General features: G+C 45.3%; 1 protein-coding gene across 2 annotated transcripts in view; it reads right to left on the bottom strand.

The window, feature by feature from the left end:
* Positions 1–20,574, bottom strand: part of ANKRD28 (ankyrin repeat domain 28) — a 152,239-nt gene extending 131,665 nt beyond the window's left edge. Inside the window, exon 1 of one of the 2 annotated variants that reach the window (XM_038760534.1) lies at positions 20,487–20,574. In XM_038760534.1, coding sequence (XP_038616462.1) covers positions 20,487–20,513 — 27 coding nt within the window. In that variant the 5' untranslated portion in view covers positions 20,514–20,574. The remainder of the gene's footprint in view (positions 1–20,486) is intronic. The other variant, XM_038760543.1, reaches the window with a different exon arrangement.
* Positions 20,575–21,662: the final 1,088 nt, after the last annotated feature.

The following is a 21,662-nucleotide window of genomic DNA, read 5'->3' as shown; positions in this document are numbered from 1 at the left end:
ATTTCAATGAGTACACAAATAATTTTTCAAACCAAAAGGATTCTACTACCTGTATATATGTATATATGTTTGTACATATTTATTACGCTATTTATTTATTTATTTTACTTGTACATATCTATTCTATTTATTTTATTTTGTTAGTATGTTTGGTTTTGTTCTCTGTCTCCCCCTTTTAGACTGTGAGCCCACTGTTGGGTAGTGACTGTCTCTATATGATGCCAATTTGTACTTCCCAAGCGCTAAGTACAGTGCTCTGCACACAGTAAGCGCTGAATAAATACGATTGATGATGATGAAATACGATTGATGATGATACTACCTTATAGGCTGGGAAATTAAACTCCTTATGGGCAGAGAATGTGTCTGCCATCAAATCTGTTATACTGTACTCTTGCAAGCACTTAGCACTTAAGCGCTCCATAAGTACCATTGATTAACTCCAGGGGGACTTTTCAAAATGATGAAATAATTTTAAAAAATTCTTCTGCACCTCTTTCAGGGAGGAAATCATCTGGGTAAAAACAGAACTCAAAACAGTGACAGTGGTAGTAATAATAATAATTGTCATACTTGTTAAGTGCTTACTGTGATGCCAAGCACAGTACTAAGCACTGGGGTAGATACAAGGTATTCAGTTGGAACACAGTGCCCCAACCAGGGTTCACAATCTAAGTATGAGGGTGAACAGGTACTGAATCTCCTTTTTACAGATGAGGAAACTGAGGCACAGAGAAGAGTCTTGCCCAGGGTTACACAGCAGGCATGTGGCAGAGCTAGTCCAGAAACAAATCTACTTACCACAGCAATTTCATCCAATCTGTCCATTATCAAACAGTAGTATCTATTGGGCACCGTATGCAAAGCTTTGAGGGAAGACGGTTGAATTAGTAGACATGATCCCTACCCATAACTCCCATAAGGAATTCTAATTGGCCTGGTTTAATTCCTATGATTGATGCTTCAAGAGTAATTTCAAAAGAATGCCATCAACTTCTGCATCCCTGAGTTACAGGTCTGCTTTTCTTGAACCTGTCAGAAAGTACCTCCATCCTGAATCTCTCTCCAAGATGTGTGTTTTCAATTAAGACGACTCCAAAGCATATCTGCTGTTTAGTGCTGAAATCACACCAAACTGAGTCATGCCATTATGGACAACCACTAATGTCTGAGGGAGCCCCAAAAGGGTATGAATTAAATTAGCTATCCTAGCCTCAGCCCTCTTGAGGAGCCTTGAAAACTAGAACCTTGTGATGGGAGTGTGATCCAGACCTAAAGGAAACAGACGGAAAAACCAGGTCTGGAAAACTGCCGTTGCCTTCTGAAATACGACTGAATGAATTACACCTTCACGGGGACTTTCGATCTGTGGTGAAATCAGTGCTGTGACTGCAGGGAGACACTTGAGTCTGTGGCAGCAATGATGGAGAAGATCCTACATAACTAGGGCTGGAGCGATGACACTATTGTAAAAGTCAGAATGGAGGCTGGACAAAAACGGAGGAAAACGTTTAAGGAGGGGGGAGGGCAGGACAGGCTCAGCCTAATGGGAGAGTCCATTCATTCATTCATTCATTTAATCAATCGTATTTACTGAGCACTTACTGTGTGCACAACACTGTACTAAGCGCTTGGGAAGTACAAGCTGGCAACATATAGAGACGGTCCCTACCCAACAGCGGGCTCACAGGAGGCAGTGATCTGACCGCTATGTAGAGAAGCAGCGTGGTTCAGTGGAAAGAGCGTGGGCTTAGGAGTCAGAGGTCACGGGTTCTAATCCCAGCTCCAGCTCTTGTCTGCTGTGTGACTCTGGGCAAGTCACTTCACTTCTCTGTGCCTCAGTTACCTCATCTGTAAAATGGGGATTAAGACTGCTAGCCCCATGTGGGACAACCTGATTAACTCATATCCCCCCCAGTGCTTAGAACAGTGCTTGGTACATAGTAAGTGCTTAACAAATACCATCATCATTATTATTATGTACAATTGTAAAAGTACAATTTTAGACTGTGAGCCCACTGTTGGGTAGGGACTGTCTCTATATGTTGCCAACTTGTACTTCCCAAGCGCTTAGTACAGTGCTCTGCACACAGTAAGTGCTCAATAAATACGATTGATTGATTGATTGATTGATTATCATTACGTAGAGTCACCAGGGAGAGCTGACATTACCACTTTACTTCTGATAAAGGGAAAGCAGACTATCCTTTGGTAGAACCTCTCTGACAATACAAATACATTAATGCTGCTATATTACTCATTTATAATTGATGAGTACACAGTTCTGGGTAAATTTGGTAACTGGATACGCAACCTTGGTTCAGGAACCAATCTCCCATTTAACACATTGTTTCTATGAAAAAATGGATTCCACTTGCATCATTTTGGCATAAGAAAGTTTTCAGGAAACAACTGAAAAGTTCAAGGCCTTTCTGTACAGTACTGTACCAGAAATTGTGATGTGCTTAAGAAGAGGTTCATTCATTTAATCACATTTATTGAGCGCTTACTGTGTGCAGAGCACTGTACTAAGCATTTGGAAAGTACAATTCGGCAAAAGATAGGGATAATCCCTACGCAACAACAGTGACTACCCTATTCGGTTGAGCATACATTCAGCTTCAGTGAAGTTTTCATTTTTTTTTAAACACCTTCCTTCGAAAAGTTACACAGTGAGGTATGATAACATCAACTCTGACAATTTCCTTCAAAAGTAGATAAGAGAACCTGTTTCAGAAAATTGGGTATCAGACTTAAAATGTTGCTGGACTTGATCAAGGCTTATAATTTGTAAACACCTCTAATCAGTTAATGGTATTTATTGAGAAGTTACTCCCTGCAGAGCACTGTACTAAGTACCTGGGAAAGTATAATACAACAGAGTTGGTAGACATGTTCCCTGCCCTCAAGGGAATTTCAGCTATTTCCCAAGTCCTGTAGTTACAAACCATCCCAAGAAATAAGGGACTAGATGAACAGGTATTTATAAAAGGCACTTGGCACTGCCATGAAAATGATTCAAGCTTTCCACTTGATTAAACAGTCTGTGGTACATATATTATTAGTTCCTTTAATTCAGAATGTCCTCCCAAACGATATCCTAGTGATCAAAAGGAGTTAAGGTACTTAGCTTAATGCCTAAAGAAATGTCCCCTAAGCTGGTAGAACCTGGTCCAGGACACTTATAATTATAACCTCAAAAACTCTTGGAGACAGAAAAGCAGGAAAAGGAAGCATCTCTGAACTTTAGAGTGGCCATACTTGGAAAAAAAACAAAAACTACTCAAAAATGCTTATGAGAAGGGTTCAGCAAACACTGGCTAGTTCCACCAGTCAAAACAAAAATATCACTCCTCAGATATTCTTTTTTCCCCATATATGCTGTTTCTGGATTATTCTGACTTGCTTGTTTTAGTTTGATGTTTTGTTTCAAAATACTTCCAATACTCAGTTTGCTAATGATACCTAGTCAGCCGTCTTGACTTTTGTCTCATACTTGATTAGGTATGCGTTTGTTGAGCTCTGCTTATTAAATTAATTATAATGATGCACAATAAAAGTTTTCCACCTGACAGCTCTGCTGTTCACCTACCATGGCACTCCCTATGCCAGAAAGTATCAGAAACAGTGAGCACATGAAGGCAGAGCCTCACTTCAGGGCTTTCAATGAACTGATGAACGACCAAAATGCTCACAGGACCTAGATATCCAGGAAAATCTACTCAAGTCTCTTGGGTGAAAATATGAATACCTATGTCCGAGGCTGGGTTACGGGATGTTTTCACAACTATTCGGAAAATTTGGTGTTGCTACGGGCCTTACCCAAGAAATGTGCAGGCTCAGGAAGGAGGCCAGTCTACAGGTTTTTTGAATAGAAGGGTGGGAGAAAAAAATAAAACAACAACAAGGTTGGAAGGTGGGCAATAAAGGTATCATCACTATTCCTGCCACAGCAAAAAATTCTTAAAGGAACTTTCAAAGCCAACTTATGCACCTGGCCAAGCTGAACACAATCTGTGCGCCTGGTGACTAATAATGCCATAAGATTTCTACTTTTATTTCCCTTTCTCACTGTCTTACTTAGCCCACCTAAATTGTACAGACAATAGTGGTCTTCCCCCTTTCATTTGTCTTTGTTTCTTCTGTAGGGATTAGAGAAAACTGCAGGAGAGGGGCCTACTGTGTCTCTCCTCTCCAGTCCATACATACTTCACTCTGCTGCTAGGATCGTTTAATCCATAAAACTGTTCAGTCCCTATCTCCCCAGTCCTCAAGAACCTTCAGTAGTTGCCCGGCCAACTCCAAAAACAGAAACTCCTTACCATCATCAGCTTTACGGCACTCAATCAGCTCTCCCCGTCATTAATTTACCTTGCCGCTCTCCTAGTACAACCCAGCCCATGCACTTGGCTCCCACACCTTACCTTGATTTTATCTAATCTCACCACCAACTCTTTGCCCACAACCTCTCCTTTCAACACCAACAGTCCACCAGTCTCTCCACCTTCAAAGCCATTCTAAAATCACATTTCCTGAGTGAGCTCTCATTTCCCCTATTGCATCTCTCTTCGGTGTAGCCTATGCACTTGGATCTGTACCCCTTATGTACTTGATAGTCACCCCACCAACAGTCCCAAAGTACTTAGGTACATACCCTTATACCCTACCATTTTCCCTGTCTAATTGATGTCAATGTCTGTCTTCCCCTCTGGACTGTAAGCTCCTAGTGATTAGGGATTATATCTGCCAACTGTATTCTCCAAAGCCTTTAGTACGGTGCTCTGCACACAGTAAGCATTCAATATCACTGCTGGATATTATAGTTATTTCATAAAAAATAAATTCAAAAGATTGGGTTCTCAATGCCTTAACTATATGATAAGCCAATTTGAAAGAGTGAAGATTTTTACAATGCTTTTCACCAATTAACATACCCCAAATCGATTTACATTTCTCTGATGACTTTAAAGGGCTTGGGATAAAATGGTTTCCCTAACCAACCCTATTAAAGGGAAAAATCTGAATACTAAGTTCAGGTCTTCTACAGAAATTTCACTTAATGGGTAAAACCTCACAAAGACTTGGAGGATAAAATAAACTAATCGACGTGAAAATACGCTGAAAAATGAAAATTCTCAAATACAAATCTTGTGCTTCTGCTGTATTCCCGAGTACTTTGTAAAACACACTGCATCCTATAGGGGCTCAATAAGTAATAATGATAATAACTGTGGTATTTGTTAAGGACTTACTATCTGCCAAGCACTGTACAAGAAAATCTGGCCATTACTGTTACCATCAGGTCAATTCCATTAATCAATTGTATTTAATGAGCACTTCCTATGTGCAGAGTACTGTACTAAGCGTTTGGGAGAGTACAATATAACAGAGTTGCTAGACACGTTTCTCGCCTACAACAAGCTTACAGTCTAGAGGACTACTTGGTACTACTACTTACTACCAGTTGTGGTATTTGTTAACTACTTACTATGTGCCAAGCACTGTACTCAGTAGATACAAGCACATCAGGTTGGACACAGTCTCTCTGTTCCACAATGGCCCTCACAGGCTTAATCCCCATTTTCCAGATGAGATCACTGAGGCACAGAGAAGTTTAGTGACTTGCCCAAGGTCACACAGCCAACAAACGGTGGGGCTGGGATTAGAACCCAGATCCTTCTGACTCCCAAGCCTTTGCTCCATCTACTAGGCCATGCTGCTTCTCTCAACTAATTCTAAAATGGAAACAGTATATGCTCAATGAGTGTCACAAGTCAACAGTAAGCAAAAATCTAAAGTACGAAAAGAAAGGAAAAAGGAGGATTTTTTTAAATGAAAAACCACTGTGCCCAAAGTCTGATGTCTGGTTTCAAATGAGGAATCTTTACCTTCCTCCTTTCCCAACTTTCAGTTACACAGCTAGATTCAGATTCTAAAAATTCCAAGATATTTTAAGGTAGAAATACTAATAGTATTTGTTAAGCACTTACTACGTGCCAGGCACTGTACAAAGCACAGGGGTAATTACAAGCTAATCAGGTTGGGCACAGTCCACGTCCCGCATGGGGCTCACAGTCTTAATCCTCACTTTACAGATAAGGGAACTGAGGCACAGAGACGCTAAGTGATTTGCCCAAGATTACAGAACATGTAAGTGGCAGAGCCAAAATTAGAAGCCGGGTCCTCTGACTTCAAAGCTCTTGCTCTATGCACTAGGCCATGCTGTTCCTCTGACATGGCCAGACAAACATTCCTGTCGCACAAAGGGCACATAGTCTAAGTGAGGGAGAACAGATATTTAATGCCCATTTGACAGATTAAAAAACTGGGGCACAGAGAAATTAAGTGATTTGCCCAGGGTCACATAGCAAGTGGAAGAGCTGCAATTAGAATCCAGGAAGAATTAATAAAAAAAAAAGACTAAATATGGCTATTAGCTGGATCATTATAACTGTACCCCTGTTTATTTTCCATCCACACAACTGCTTAAACCAAGAATACTTAACCAATAGAAGGAAAAAAGAAGGACTAAAAGACCCAAGAAAAACTACCATTCAAGACCGGGGTTTTCTTGTTCTTTCAAGCAGCAGCGTGGCTTAGTGGTAAAGAGCACAAGTTAGGGAATCAAGGGACCTGGGTTCTAATCCAAGTTCTGTCACCTGCCCACTGCGGGACCTCGGAGAAATCACTTAACTTCTCTGGGTCTCAGTCTCCTCATCTGTAAAATGGGGGTTAAATACTTGCTCTAGCTCATCCTTAGATTGTGAGCACCATGTGGGCCAGGGACTGTAACTGGTTATCTTGAATCTACCCCAGTCCTTACACTGTGTCCAACCTGATTAACTTGTGTCTACCCCAGTGCTTAAAATAGTGTTTGACACATAGTAAGGACTGACCATAATAATAACAGTAATTATAACAGTGCATGGCACGAAGAAAGCACATATACTGTGACTGTGGCTATTATTATTATAATTTTCACAGCTGCAGAGAATACAGAAGTCTCTGTGGGTGGAACACAAAGTAAGAATATCTAGTGTTTGCTTACCTTAGGGGTTAGCTTACAGAGATGGTGACCAGCTTTTCAACTACACATGAGGCCAGAATAACAGGGGCTTAATCAATCAATCGTATTTATTGAGCGCTTACTGTGTGCAGAGCACTGTACTAAGCGCTTGGGAAGTACAAGTTGGCAACATATAGAGACAGTCAGTCTAGAAGATCCAGAAGCAGCATGGCCTTGTGAAAAGCACACAGGCCTGGCAAACAGAGGACCTGGAGTCTAATCCTGACTCTGCCCATTGGTGTATTGTGTGACCTTGGGCAAGTCATTTAACTTCTCCAGGCTACAGTTGGAGGGCTACAGGGCTTTGGAGTCAGAGGTCATGGGTTCGAATCCCGGCTCTGTCACTTGTCAGCTGTGTGACTTTGGGCAAGCCACTTAACTTCTCTGTGCCTCAGTTACCTCATCTGTAAAATGGGGACTGTGAGACCCCTGTGGGACAACCTGATCATCCTGTATCCTCCCCAGCGCTTCAAACAGTGCTTTGCACATAGTAAGCGCTTCATAAATGCCATTATTATTATTATTACAGTTACCTCACCTGTAAAATGAGGATTGAGGCCGTGAGCCCTTTATGAGAGATGGACTGTGCCTCACTTGATTATCTTGAATCTACCCTAGAACAGCGCCTAGCATGCAATTAAGGACTTTACCATAAAAAAAAAAAACCTCATGGGAGGGATTTATGTTTCATGTCAGGAAGATACTTGGACAGTTGAAGGTTGTTAAAAATGAAAATGAGATGTGGGTTACATGATGTGTGGCACTCCTTCCGTCGTAAGATTTTTCCCACCTTCTGATTCTATGAAATTTGCTACATCATGGTCCTAAAGCATAATTAAATTTCAGCATCTTCCAAAACGGTATAGACTGCCCTCTAGTGTCACATGTGTGAACTGGACAAAAATCTCACGGTGGCACAGCAGGCCTTGAACACAATTTAGGAACTTCCATTTCTACAGAATAAAACAGACCTATACATTTATGTGGTTATCACTATAATACAGAAGCCTAATTACAGTAAAATCTGCGTCCTTATATGTGCATGATTTAGTGCACAGCAAAATAATCTGCACCTGCTTGAACATGATTAACCAGGTCCAAAATGTCCATTAAAAGAAATAAAAAATGCAAGAGTAAACTCCTGTAACAGTGGCAGCTCATAAATAGGCCAATCAAGCCAGCCAAATTCTTCATCTTTTTGATTATGGAATACTCATCCCGATTTTGAAAGTGATGCACAAGTAAACCATTGCACTCTCAATACAACTGCTGGAGGGGTTGGCTAGTCAGAAACCTTGGCCTCGCTCCCCAAACCCATAAGGCTTTTACTTTGCACACAGAAACACTACCTGCCACTGGGGAGGGAAGTCATTTCCTCTTTCCTCCCTGCCCTTCCCCCCTACCCCTGACTCTCGAGAAAGTTTAAGAGGGCTTCCCTCACCAGATTTATACCCGTTCAATTTGGGGCCTGTGATCTCCAGAAGACAGGTTTTGTTTTTAATGGCATCCGTAAAGCGCTTACTATGTGCCAGGCACCATGTTAAGCGCTGGGGTAGATCTAGTTTCTTCTAGACTGTGAGCCCACTGCTGGGTAGGGACCGTCTCCATATGTTGCCAACTTGTACTTCCCAAGCGCTTAGTACAGTGCTTTGCACACAGTAAGCGCCCAATAAATACAATTGATTGATTGACTGATCCAAGATAATCAGGTTGGACACGGCCCATATCCCACGTGGGACTCACAGTCCTAATACCCAATTTACAGATGAGGCACCTGCGGCACAGAAGTGAAGTGACTTCATCATCATCATCAATCGTATTTACTGAGCGCTTACTGTGTGCAGAGCACTGTACCAAGCGCTTGGGAAGTACAAGTTGGCAACATATAGAGACAGTCCCTGCCCAACAGAGGGCTCACAGTCTACAAGGGGGAGGCAGAGAACAAAACCAAACATACTAACAAAATAAAATAAACAGAACAGATATGTACAAGTAAAATAATAGAGTAATTAATATGTACAAACATATATAGACTTGCCCACGGTCACAAAGCAGACAAGTAGCGGAGTAGGTATAAGAACCCAGGTCCTCTGATTCCCAGGCTGATGCTCTGTCTTACTGGGCCACATTGCTTCCGTTGATGGATTCGGGGCTGAAAATGCAAGGCTAACCATCCCCTGTTACCAACCATTTGCCTTTCGTGGCTCCACATTCAGAAAATGGGCCAATGGTACTAAACCTCCGCCCAGGGTGAAACCCTGAGCCCCAGGAGTGTGGAGTCCATACCTTCCCATCTCTAGAGAGGCCCAACCTTGTAACCCTGGGGGCCAAGGCGGCAAACAAATCCCACTTTCTATGGGCTGCTGGAGAGAAGAGAAGCTGCAGAGGAGGAGCCTGGCTAGTAAAAACAGCACGGGCCTGGGAATCAGACCACCTACAATATAATCCTGTCCCCACCACTGGTCTGCTGTGTGAACCTGGGCAAGTCACAACTTCTCTGTGCCTCAGTTACCTCGTCTCTAAAATGGGGATTAAGACCATGAGCCCTATGAGAGACTGTGTCCAACCCCATTATCATGTACACCTACCTCAGCGCTTAGTACAGTGCACACTGGAAGCGCTGAAATACCGTGAAGGACAAAACAAAAAACCAAAACTTGATACCCGGAGCAGATGCTTCCTGTGCATAATCAATCCATCAGTGGTTACTGGGAGCACAGCACTGTCAAAAGCTTGGGAGAAGACAACATGAGAGGGTTGGCACCCCGAAGGAGCTTACAGGGTGCTTTACTGAACCCATGCAGAGACAAAGCAGCCTTCAGCAGCCATGCCTGCCAAGTCCGTGGTTCTCCCTGGCTTCGGAGGCCCTCGATGAGAGCAGAGAGGCAGCCAAACACAGCCCGAGGACCAGAGGACCAGGCCAAGTCTTTTAGTACTCAGAGGGCCTGAAATAAGCTGAAATTCCAACTGTTCCAGTTCCTTACAAGCAAAATACCATATCTAAACTAGTAATCGGACCATCAGCAGAATGAGCATGGGACCAGAATTTAGGAGACCCGGACTCTAATCCTGACTCTTGACCCTGGTTGGCTGTATGACACAGGCAAATCAGTCAACTTTCCTGGGCCTCAGTTTCCTCATTTGTAAAATGGTAATATTAACGCCTACCTCTCCCTATCCCACAGAGAGGTTGCGAGCATAAAATAAGTTTATCGATGCTTAAGTCTTTAGGAAAAATAAAACCACTGTACAATGAACAAGGCATTATTCCTATTAATTTTCAGAACTGAATCAAGACGTCAAAAATTCACCTCATCTGTCTCTATGCCCCAGTTGCAGTTCAAATGAGTTAAATCACAAGCATTCAGATCTTCTATTTTAATGCTCTTCTGGTGCAAACCTTCTCATGGTGCCTCCATCTCACCTGTCTGGCCGCTGACCCCTGGCCTGGAACGCCTTCCCTCCACAAATCCGACAATCACCCCCCTCACCCCCTTTAAAGCTTTACTGAAGACCCATCTCCTCCCAGAGGCCTTCCCAGATGCCTTCCCAGACTAAACACTACTTTTCCTCATCTCCCACTTCCTTCTGTCACCCTTGCTTGCTCCCTTTGCGCTTCACCCTCTTGCCGCCCCACAGCACTTATGCATATATCTGTAATTTTATTTATTTATATTGATGTGACTCCCCTCCTCTAGACTGTGAGCTCTTTGTGGGCAGGAAGTGTCACTATTACTGTACTGTACTTTCTCAACGCTTAGTACAGTGCTCTGCACACAGTAAGCATTCAATATGATTGAATTAGTGAATGGATCACTTGTCTACAGATGCAATTTGTCCAGCACTTCCTATGACTATAATTCAGGGCTGTCCTATTACGAGGCTGGGAAAGTTTATTTGTACAGGGAGTTCTAGAATACAGGTATGGTGTTCTTGAAGACCAATGGGTCATGGAAAAACATTTTATAGGAGCCGGTGATTTGTCGATAGGGGTTACAGGGTTAGACGGTTTGAAGATAACACTATGAGTAATACTCTGATGTGAATTATCTTGAATCGACCCCACTGCTTAGTACAGTGCCTGGCACATAGTAAGGGCTTAACAAATACCACTAAAAAAACCCTTCATTATTGTAATAATAGTAATAATAATGGTATTTGTTAAGCGCTTACTATGTGCCAGGCACTGTACTAGGCACTGGGGTGGATACAAGTAAATTGGGTTGGACACAGTCCCTGTCCCATGTGGGGCTCGCAGTCTCAATCCCCATTTTACAGATGAGGTAACTGAGGCAACAGAGAAGTGAAGTAACCTGCCCAAGGTCAAACCGCAGACAAGTGGCAGAGTCTGGATTAGAACCCACGACCTTCTGACTTCCAATCCTTTGCTGTATTATGCTATGTTGTTTCCACCAAAGCAAAATGTCTGACACCCATCCCCTGGCGCTGCTATCAATTCAGTAAATACTACAACGCTGAAAAAGCACATATTTGTAATAATGGTACCTTGCGGTACCATTGAGAAGCATCGCAGAATCACAACCTGACCACTGCCGTGCACATACATAAGGCCCACTGCTTCGCACGTCAAGTCTCCTTGTGAACCGTGTTATCACAAACACACTGAAGTTAAGGAACACCCCACAATTTGCACACTACAATGCTACCGCAGAAGCGGACGTGCCTTTATACTGATTCATTTAATGATATAAGCTTCATTATTTCACTAAGGATTTAATATGCTTCCTTATATTGACGAATTTATTTTTCACTGCCACAATACAAAAGGGTCTCTATGGTCATGCGGAACAAAATAGTTCCTATTCTCTAGGGAATGGATTCCAAATTTCACCTTAAAGAAACAATTTTCGATGTTTTTCCATAATATGCATGGACAGTCCCAATCAAGATACTCCCAAAAGAGAACAGAGCCAAGCTGAGGTGGTAAGAGAGGCCACACTGCTGTTGCCACTCTGACATCAGCCCACTCCACACTTCTCATCGGCTGAAGTAGCAGCTATGAGCAGGTAGCAAAATCCCTCCCCGACTGCTATATGGCAAAGCCTAGTCGCCAGTGTTGGCCAGTACATTCCTCACAGGCAGCTCAAAGCCAACCCAAACCCACTAGGGAGTAGAGCAGAATGGTGGAGGAAGACTCTTCATCCCACACAGCTCACTCCTTCATGGAAGCAAAATATAAAACTGGAAACATCTCTCACCTCCGAGTGTGCCAAAAGGGCCTTGTTGGCATAACGTTTTCTTGGACACGACCTTTATAACAACAGTAAGCCGTACAGGACTGTTCAAATGTGAACAAATGGAGCAGGTTGTTGGGGAAAAAAAAAAAACCGTCCCCCCCAAATCCTGGAAATCTAGGACCTGAATGATTAGCTCAATCTTCAGGTTCCTCTCATCTTCAGGATAAGCACTAGCTGGCAGGAACTGTAAAGGCCACTAGGAACTAGACTAAGACGACCGACATTTCTCAAAAGCAACATGAAATAGGAGGCCAGCTAACAAACTGCAAAATAATGCCTGAAAGATGGACAAGATCATCAGTTACTACTCTTCCACGGGACTCCATAGTAGTTCTTTGATGTATTGTTTGAGGCAAACAGTTAGAGATTGTAGACAATATTTAAACAAAGCCCTACAATATCATTACGCATAATTTGGTTATCAGAGAAATTCTGTTACCACTATAACTTTTAGTCATTGTTACCCTTATCTCCATTTTCAAATGCATTTAATATTTACATTCTGATGAAAGGAGAAAAATAATAGAAAACTGGGCAGTTGCACAATGGTCCAAAATATGATGGCAAATTGAGCAGTCTGAAGAGAGAAGCAGCGTGGCATAGTAAACACAGCCCGAGCCTGGGAGTCAAAAGGACCTGGGTTCTAATCCCCACTCCACCACTTGTCTGCTGTGTGACCCTAGGCAAGTCACTTCGCTTCTCTGTGCCTCTGTTACCTCCCCCATAAAATGGGGATGATGGCTGTGAGAGCCCTAGATGGGACGTGGACTGAGTCTATCTTGTATTATCTTGTATCTGCCCCTGCGTTTAGTACAGTGCCTGGCACATATCCGCTCCTAAATACCATTTTAAAAAATCAAGAGTTTGCTCAAGAGAAGCATGTTTTCTGCTCCAACTCATTTATCTAGGCATAATTAGAAGATTCAAGGCCATACATGGATCTGACATTTTTTAAAAAAATACAAAGCGTGCATACCAAAGCAGCAGGCAGCTTTTCTCAAAGTGCCATGCCCTGATGATGTCAATACCGGCTGGCATCCACTAGCTACAGAACACTATGGGATCCCACCTATCGGAAGCACCAAATGGCCAGTTTTCCCTATTCCGAGCCTTAAAAAACGGGAGGGTCGATGGTCAGCACGGCAAAGGTGGTGGGTTTGTTCACCTTTTTGTTTTTCCCCCCAGAGCTTCGAAAAACGCGGAACAAGTCTTGCTAGGGTCGCTGAAGCGCTTGCCGTTTAAAAACCATTTGGGCCTATCGCCCCAGAAAAATGGGCACGCCTTGCTTTCGGTGGTTCAATACAAGTCGTCACGAAATGTCATCGAGGGGGCAGAAAACTTGAATGGAAAGGCCCACGGAGGCCGGTGCAATCCCCTTTTCTTAGTGTGACTGTGGCAGGGGCTGGTCGGTGTGTTTTACAGTGCCTGGGACGGGCAATAAACCTGGTACCCGCCGGGTGCCCTTCGGGCCTGCGAGGAGCTCGGTGGGCGAGGCCGTGCTGAAGCGGAAAGGGCGTGTTGTAGGGGAAGCGGGGGCCAGCGAGGCTCAGTGGAAAGAGCCCGGGCTTTGGAGTCAGAGGTCATGGGTTCAAATCCCGGCTCCGCCACTTAGCTGCGTGACTGTGGGTAAGTCTCTGGGCCTCAGTTCCCTCATCTGGAAAATGGGGATTAAGAGACTGTGAGCCCCCCCGTGGGACAACCTGATCACCTTGTAACCTCCCCAGCGCTTAGAACAGTGCTTTGCACATAGTAAGCGCTTAACAAATGCCATCATTATTATTATTATTATTATTATTTCCTCCCCAGTCCTTGCAGTGGAGGCCAGTAGGGCGTGGGGGCGGCGGCCTGGGCGCCCCCTGCCCACCCCCTGTCGGGAGGAGCCCAAGACGGGGGCCGACAGGGCAGCGGGGAGGGGTCCACAGGCCGAGCCGCCCGGGAATGGGGAGACGGTGGACGGGCCCGGGGGGTGATCGTGGGCTGGTCTGGGGGGTGAAGGGTGGTGGGTAAATGGGGGGAGGTGAAGGTGAGTGAGTCCGGGGGGTGAAGGTGGGTGAGTCCGGGGGATGAAGGTGGGTCGGTCCTGAGGATGAAGGTGGGTGGGTGGGTGGGTCGGTCCGGGGGTTGACGATGGACGGATCTGGGCGGATCTGTGGGGTGACGGTGGACGGGTGCAGGGGGTGATGGTGGGTGACTATGGGGGCTGACGGTGGATGGGTGCAGGGGGTGACGGTGGGCGGATCTGGGGGGTGAAGGTGGACGGGTGCGGGGGGTGACTATGAGGGATGAAGGTGGGTGAATCGGGGGGGGGGGGGGGGGGGGGGGACTGTACACAGGTCCGGGGGGTGATGGTGAGTGAGTCCGGGGGGTGACGGTGGACAAACCTGGGGGGTGATGACTACGGGGGGTGAAGGTGGGTGAGTCTGGGGGCTGACGGTGGGCGGGTGTGGGGTGTGACGGTGGGTGGGTCCAGGGAGTGACGGTGGACGGGTGCGGGGGTGATGGTGGGTGACTCTGGGGGGGGGTGACGGTGGGTGGGTCGGGGGGTGAAGGTGGGTGAATCGGGGGGGGGGGGGGTGACGGTGGGTGACTACGAGGAATAAAGGTGGGTGGGTGAATCTGTGGGGGTGACGGTAGGTGGGCCCAGGGAGTGACGGTGGACTGGTGCGGGGGTGATGGCGGTTGAGTCCACTGTTGGGTAGGGACTGCCTCTACATGTTGCCAACTTCTCCTTCCCAAGCGCTTAGTCCAGTGCTCTGCACACAGTAAGCGCACAATAAATACAATTGATTGACTGATTGACTACGGGGGGTGAAGGAGGGTGAGACTGGGGGGGGCGGTGACTACGAGGGATGAAGGTGGGTGATCGTGGACTGTAGACTGTGAGAGAAGGACCGTCTCTATGTGTCACCAGCTTATCCTTCCCAAGCGCTTAGTCCAGTGCTCTGCACATAGTAAGCGCTCAATAAATACGACTGATTGACTGATTGACTACGGGGGGTGAAGGTGGGTGATCGTGGACTGCAGACTGAGAGGGACCGTCGCTATGTGTCGCCAGCTTATCCTTCCCAAGCGCTTAGTCCAGTGCTCTGCTGCGCACAGTAAGCGCTCAGTAAATACGACTGAATGGATGACTGAGTAAGCGTTCAATAAATACGAATGAATGGATGACTGACTGAGCGATGCGGGGGATGAGGTGAGCGACCCCAGGACGGCCGGCCGGGCCCATCGACCCCCGGCCCACGTCCTCCCCCGGGCCTGGAATGCCCTCCCTCTGCCCATCCGCCGAGCTCGCTCTCTTCCTCCCTTCAAGGCCCTGCTGAGAGCTCACCTCCTCCAGGAGGCCTTCCCTGACTGAGCCCCTTCCTTCCTCTCCCCCTCGTCCCCCTCTCCATCCCCCCATCTTACCTCCTTCCCTTCCCCACAGCACCTGTATATATGTTTGTACATATTTATTACTCTATTTATTTGTTTATTTATTTTACTTGTACATATCTATCCTATTTATTTTATTTTGTTAGTACGTTTGGTCTTGTTCTCTGTCTCCCCCTTTTAGACCGTGAGCCCGCTGTTGGGTAGGGACTGTCTCTAGATGTTGCCAATTTGTCCTTCCCAAGCGCTTAGTCCAGTGCTCTGCACATAGTAAGCGCTCAATAAATACGATTGATGATGATGATGATTTACTACTCTATTTATTTATTTATTTTATTTGTACATATCTATTCTATTTATTTTATTAGTATGTTTGGTCTTGTTCTCTGTCTCCCCCTTTTAGACCGTGAGCCCACTGGTGGGTAGGGACTGTCTCTAGATGTTGCCAATTTGTCCTTCCCAAGCGCTTAGTCCAGTGCTCTGCACACAGTAAGCGCTCAACAAATACGATTGATGATGATGATGACTTATTACTCTATTTATTTATTTATTTTACTTGTACATATCCATCCTATTTATTTTATTTTGTTAGTACATTTGGTCTTGTTCTCTGTCTCCCCCTTTTAGACCGTGAGCCCACTGCTGGGTAGGGAATGTCTCTCTATGTTGCCAATTTGTCCTTCCCAAGCGCTCAGTACAGTGCTCTGCACACAGTAAGCGCTCAATCAATACGACTGATGATGATTTATTACTCTATTTATTTATTTTATTTGTACATATCCATCGTATTTATTTTATTAATATGTTTGGTCTTGTTCTCCGTCTCCCCCTTTTAGACCGTGGGCCCACTGTTGGGTAGGGACTGTCTCTAGGTGTTGCCAATTTGGACTTCCCAAGCGCTCAGTACAGTGCTCTGCACATAGTAAGCGCTCAATAAATACGATTGATGATGATTTATTACTCTATTTATTTATTTTATTTGTACATATCCATCCTATTTATTTTATTTTGTTAGTACGTTTGGTCTCGTTCTCTGTCTCCCCCTTTTAGACCGTGAGCCCACTGTTGGGTAGGGACCGTCCCTAGATGTTGCCAATCTGTCCTTCCCAAGCGCTTAGTCCAGTGCTCTGCACACAGTAAGCGCTCAATCAATACGATTGATGATGATTTATTACTCTACTTATTTATTTTATTTGTACATATCCACCCTATTTATTTTGTCAGTACGTTTGGTCTCGTTCTCCGTCTCCCCCTTTTAGACCGTGAGCCCACTGTTGGGTAGGGACCGTCTCTAGATGTTGCCAATCTGTCCTTCCCAAGCGCTCAGTCCAGTGCTCTGCACACAGTAAGCGCTCAATCAATACGATTGATGATGATTTATTACTCTATTTATTTTATTTGTACATATCCATCCTATTTATTTTATTTTGTTAGTACGTTTGGTCTTGTTCTCTGTCTCCCCCTTTTAGACCGTGAGCCCACTGTTGGGTAGGGACTGTCTCTCTATGTTGCCAATTTGTCCTTCCCAAGCGCTCAGTCCAGTGCTCTGCACATAGTAAGCGCTCAATAAATATGATCGATGATGATGATAATTTATTACTCTATTTATTTATTTTATTTGTACATATCCATCCTATTTATTTTATTAGTACGTTTGGTCTTGTTCTCTGTCTCCCCCTTTTAGACCGTGGGCCCACTGTTGGGTAGGGACTGTCTCTATATGTTGCCAACTTGGACTTCCCAAGCGCTTAGTACAGTGCTCTGCACACAGTAAGCGCTCAATAAATACGATTGATGATGATTTATTACTCTATTTATTTATTTTATTTGTACATATCCATCCTATTTATTTTATTTTGTTAGTACGTTTGGTCTTGTTCTCTGTCTCCCCCTTTTACACCGTGAGCCCACTGTTGGGCAGGGACCGTCTCTAGATGTTGCCAATTTGTCCTTCCCAAGCGCTTAGTCCAGTGCTCTGCACACAGTAAGCGCTCAATACGATTGATGATGATGATTTATTACTCTATTTTATTTGTACATATCCATCCTATTTATTTTATTTTGTCAGTACGTTTGGTCTTGTTCTCGGTCTCCCCCTTTTAGACCGTGAGCCCACTGTTCAGTAGGGACTGTCTCTATATGTTGCCAATTTGTCCTTCCCAAGCGCTCAGTACAGTGCTCTGCACATAGTAAGCGCTCAATAAATACGATTGATGATGATTTATTACTCTATTCATTTTATTTGTACATATCCATCCTATTTATTTTGTCAGTATGTTTGGTCTTGTTCTCCGTCTCCCCCTTTTAGACCGTGAGCCCACTGGTGGGTAGGGACTGTCTCTAGATGTTGCCAATCTGTCCTTCCCAAGCGCTTAGTCCAGTGCTCTGCACACAGTAAGCGCTCAATCAATACGATTGATGATGATTTATTCCTCTATTTATTTATTTTATTTGTACATATCCATCCTATTTATTTTATTAGTACGTTTGGTCTTGTTCTCCGTCTCCCCCTTTTAGACCATGGGCCCGCTGTTGGGTAGGGACTGTCTCTATATGCTGCCAATCTGTCCTTCCCAAGCGCTTAGTCCAGTGCTCTGCACATAGTAAGCGCTCAATCAATACGATTGATGATGATTTATTACTCTACTTATTTATTTTATTTGTACATATCCACCCTATTTATTTTATTAGTACGTTTGGTCTTGTTCTCTGTCTCCCCCTTTTACACCGTGAGCCCACTGTTGGGTAGGGACTGTCTCTATACGCTGCCAATTTGTCCTTCCCAAGCGCTCAGTCCAGTGCTCTGCACATAGTAAGCGCTCAATCAATACGATTGACGATGATTTATTACTCTACTTATTTATTTTACTTGTACATATCCATCCTATTTATTTTATTTTGTTAGTACGTTTGGTCTTGTTCTCTGTTTCCCCCTTTTAGACCGTGATCCCACTGTTGGGTAGGGACTGTCTCTATATGCTGCCAATTTGGACTTCCCAAGCGCTTAGTCCAGTGCTCTGCACACAGTAAGCGCTCAATAAATACGACTGATGATGATGATTTATTACTCTATTTATTTTATTTGTTCATATCCATCCTATTTATTTTATTTTGTTAGTACGTTTGGTCGTGTTCTCTGTCTCCCCCTTTTAGACTGTGGGCCCACTGTTGGGTAGGGACTGTCTCTAGATGTTGCCAATCTGTCCTTCCCAAGCGCTCAGTCCAGTGCTCTGCACGTAGTAAGCGCTCAATCAATACGATTGATGATGATTTATTACTCTATTTTATTTGTACATATCCATCCTATTTATTTTATTAGTACGTTTGGCCTCGTTCTCCGTCTCCCCCTTTTAGACCGTGGGCCCACTGTTGGGTAGGGACTGTCTCTATACGCTGCCAATTTGGACTTCCCAAGCGCTCAGTCCAGTGCTCTGCACATAGTAAGCGCTCAATCAATACGATTGATGATGATTTATTACTCTACTTATTTATTTTATTTGTACATATCCACCCTATTTATTTTATTAGTACGTTTGGTCTTGTTCTCTGTCTCCCCCTTTTAGACCGTGGGCCCACTGTTGGGTAGGGACCGTCTCTATATGCTGCCAATTTGTACTTCCCTAGCGCTCAGTACAGTGCTCTGCACATAGTAAGCGCTCAATAAATACGATTGATGATGATTTATTACTCTATTTATTTGTACATATCCATCCTATTTATTTTATTAGTACGTTTGGCCTCGTTCTCCGTCTCCCCCTTTTAGACCGTGGGCCCACTGTTGGGTAGGGACTGTCTCCATATGCTGCCAATTTGGACTTCCCAAGCGCTTAGTCCAGTGCTCTGCACACAGTCAGCGCTCAATCAATACGATTGATGATGATTTATTACTCTACTTATTTATTTTATTTGTACATATCCACCCTATTTATTTTGTCAGTACGTTTGGTCTCGTTCTCCGTCTCCCCCTTTTAGACCGTGAGCCCGCTGGTGGGTAGGGACCGTCTCTAGATGTTGCCAATCTGTCCTTCCCAAGCGCTCAGTCCAGTGCTCTGCACACAGTAAGCGCTCAATAAATACGATTGATGATGATTTATTACTCTATTTATTTTACTTGTACATATCTATCCTATTTATTTTATTTTGTCAGTACGTTTGGTCTTGTTCTCTGTCTCCCCCTTTTAGACCGTGAGCCCACTGGTGGGTAGGGACCGTCTCTAGATGTTGCCAATTTGTCCTTCCCAAGCGCTCAGTCCAGTGCTCTGCACACAGTCAGCGCTCAATCAATACGATTGATGATGATTTATTCCTCTATTTATTTATTTGTACATATCTATTCTATTTATTTTATTAGTACGTTTGGCCTCGTTCTCCGTCTCCCCCTTTTAGACCGTGGGCCCACTGTTGGGTAGGGACCGTCTCTATATGCTGCCAACTTGTACTTCCCAAGCGCTCAGTCCAGTGCTCTGCACATAGTAAGCGCTCAATAAATACGATTGATGATGATTTATTACTCTATTTATTTGTACATATCCATCCTATTTATTTTATTAGTATGTTTGGTCTCGTTCTCCGTCTCCCCCTTCTAGACCGTGAGCCCGCTGTTGGGGAGGGACCGTCTCTAGATGTTGACGACTTGTCCTTCCCAAGCGCTCAGTCCAGTGCTCTGCACATAGTAAGCGCTCAATCAATACGATTGATGATGATGATGAGGAGACAGCTGTTAGGCCCAGGCGAAACAGGTCGGCGGGGTCACGGAGGGAGAAGGGGGGCAGGTCCTCGGGTCCATCACCCACCTGGTCCCGGAGTTTGAGGAAAACCATGGCGATGGCGGCGGCGGCGGCGACAGGGAGGGAGGCAGCATGCAGGGGCCGCCCCAAGCCCCGCCGGGCCCGGCCCGCTCCAGCCTCCTCCTCCTCCTCCTCCTCCTCCTCCGAGACGTGAGGCAATGCGATGGACGACAACCCGCTTTCTCCCTCCCTCCTCCTCCTCACGCCCCCTTCCCGAAATAAACCAGCGGCGTCGACGGCGCCGAAACTCAACCGGCCAACCTTACCGCCACCGGCACCCCCCACCACCGGCCGCTCCCATTGGCCGCGGCGCGGAGCAGGCGCGGCCGCCATTGGCGGGCGGCGGGCGGCGCCCAGTAAGCGCGGCCGCCATTGGCCGCCGCCCTGAGGGGAGCCGAGGGCCCGCCCCGGCCCCGACGTCCATCTCCGCGCAGCCAGACCTTCCTGCCGGACTATTTAGTGAGCGCCTCCGGGGGGGGGGGGCGGGGCACTGTGCTGAGCGCTCGGGAAGGACAACACGACAACGCGTCATTCCCTTCCTTTTATTCAACATGTGCCGACCTCCATCATTCTCTTTATTTGATGCCACTGACGCCTGTCATTCATTCAGTCCTATTTATTGAACACCTCCTGGGTGCAGAGCACTGTACTAAGCGCTCGGGAAGGACAACACCGCAACGGATCCTTCCCTTCCTTTTATTCAACATGTGCCGACCTCCATCATTCTCTTTATTTGATGCCATTGACGCCTGTCATTCATTCAGTCCTACTTATTGAACGCCTGCTGGGTGCAGAGCACTGTGCTAAGCGCTCGGGAAGGACAACACGGCAACGCATCATTCCCTTCGTTTTATTCATCATGTGCCAAGATCTATCATTCCCTTTATTTGATGCCACTGACGCCTGTCATTCATTCAGTCCTACTTACTGAACGCCTCCTGGGTGCAGAGCACTGTACTAAGCGCTCGGGAAGGACAACTCGGCAACGCATCATTCCCCTCGTTTTATTCATCATGTGCCAAGATCTATCATTCCCTTTATTTGATGCCACTGACGCCTGTCATTCATTCAGTCCTACTTACTGAACGCCTCCTGGGTGCAGAGCACTGTACTAAGCGCTCGGGAAGGACGACTTGGCAACACATCATTCCCCTCACTTTACTCATCATGTGCCGAGCTCCA

This window comes from Tachyglossus aculeatus, chromosome 2, assembly GCF_015852505.1.
Source record: "Tachyglossus aculeatus isolate mTacAcu1 chromosome 2, mTacAcu1.pri, whole genome shotgun sequence".
Lineage (NCBI taxonomy): Eukaryota > Metazoa > Chordata > Mammalia > Monotremata > Tachyglossidae > Tachyglossus > Tachyglossus aculeatus.
This window is presented reverse-complemented; position numbering and strand designations above follow the sequence as displayed.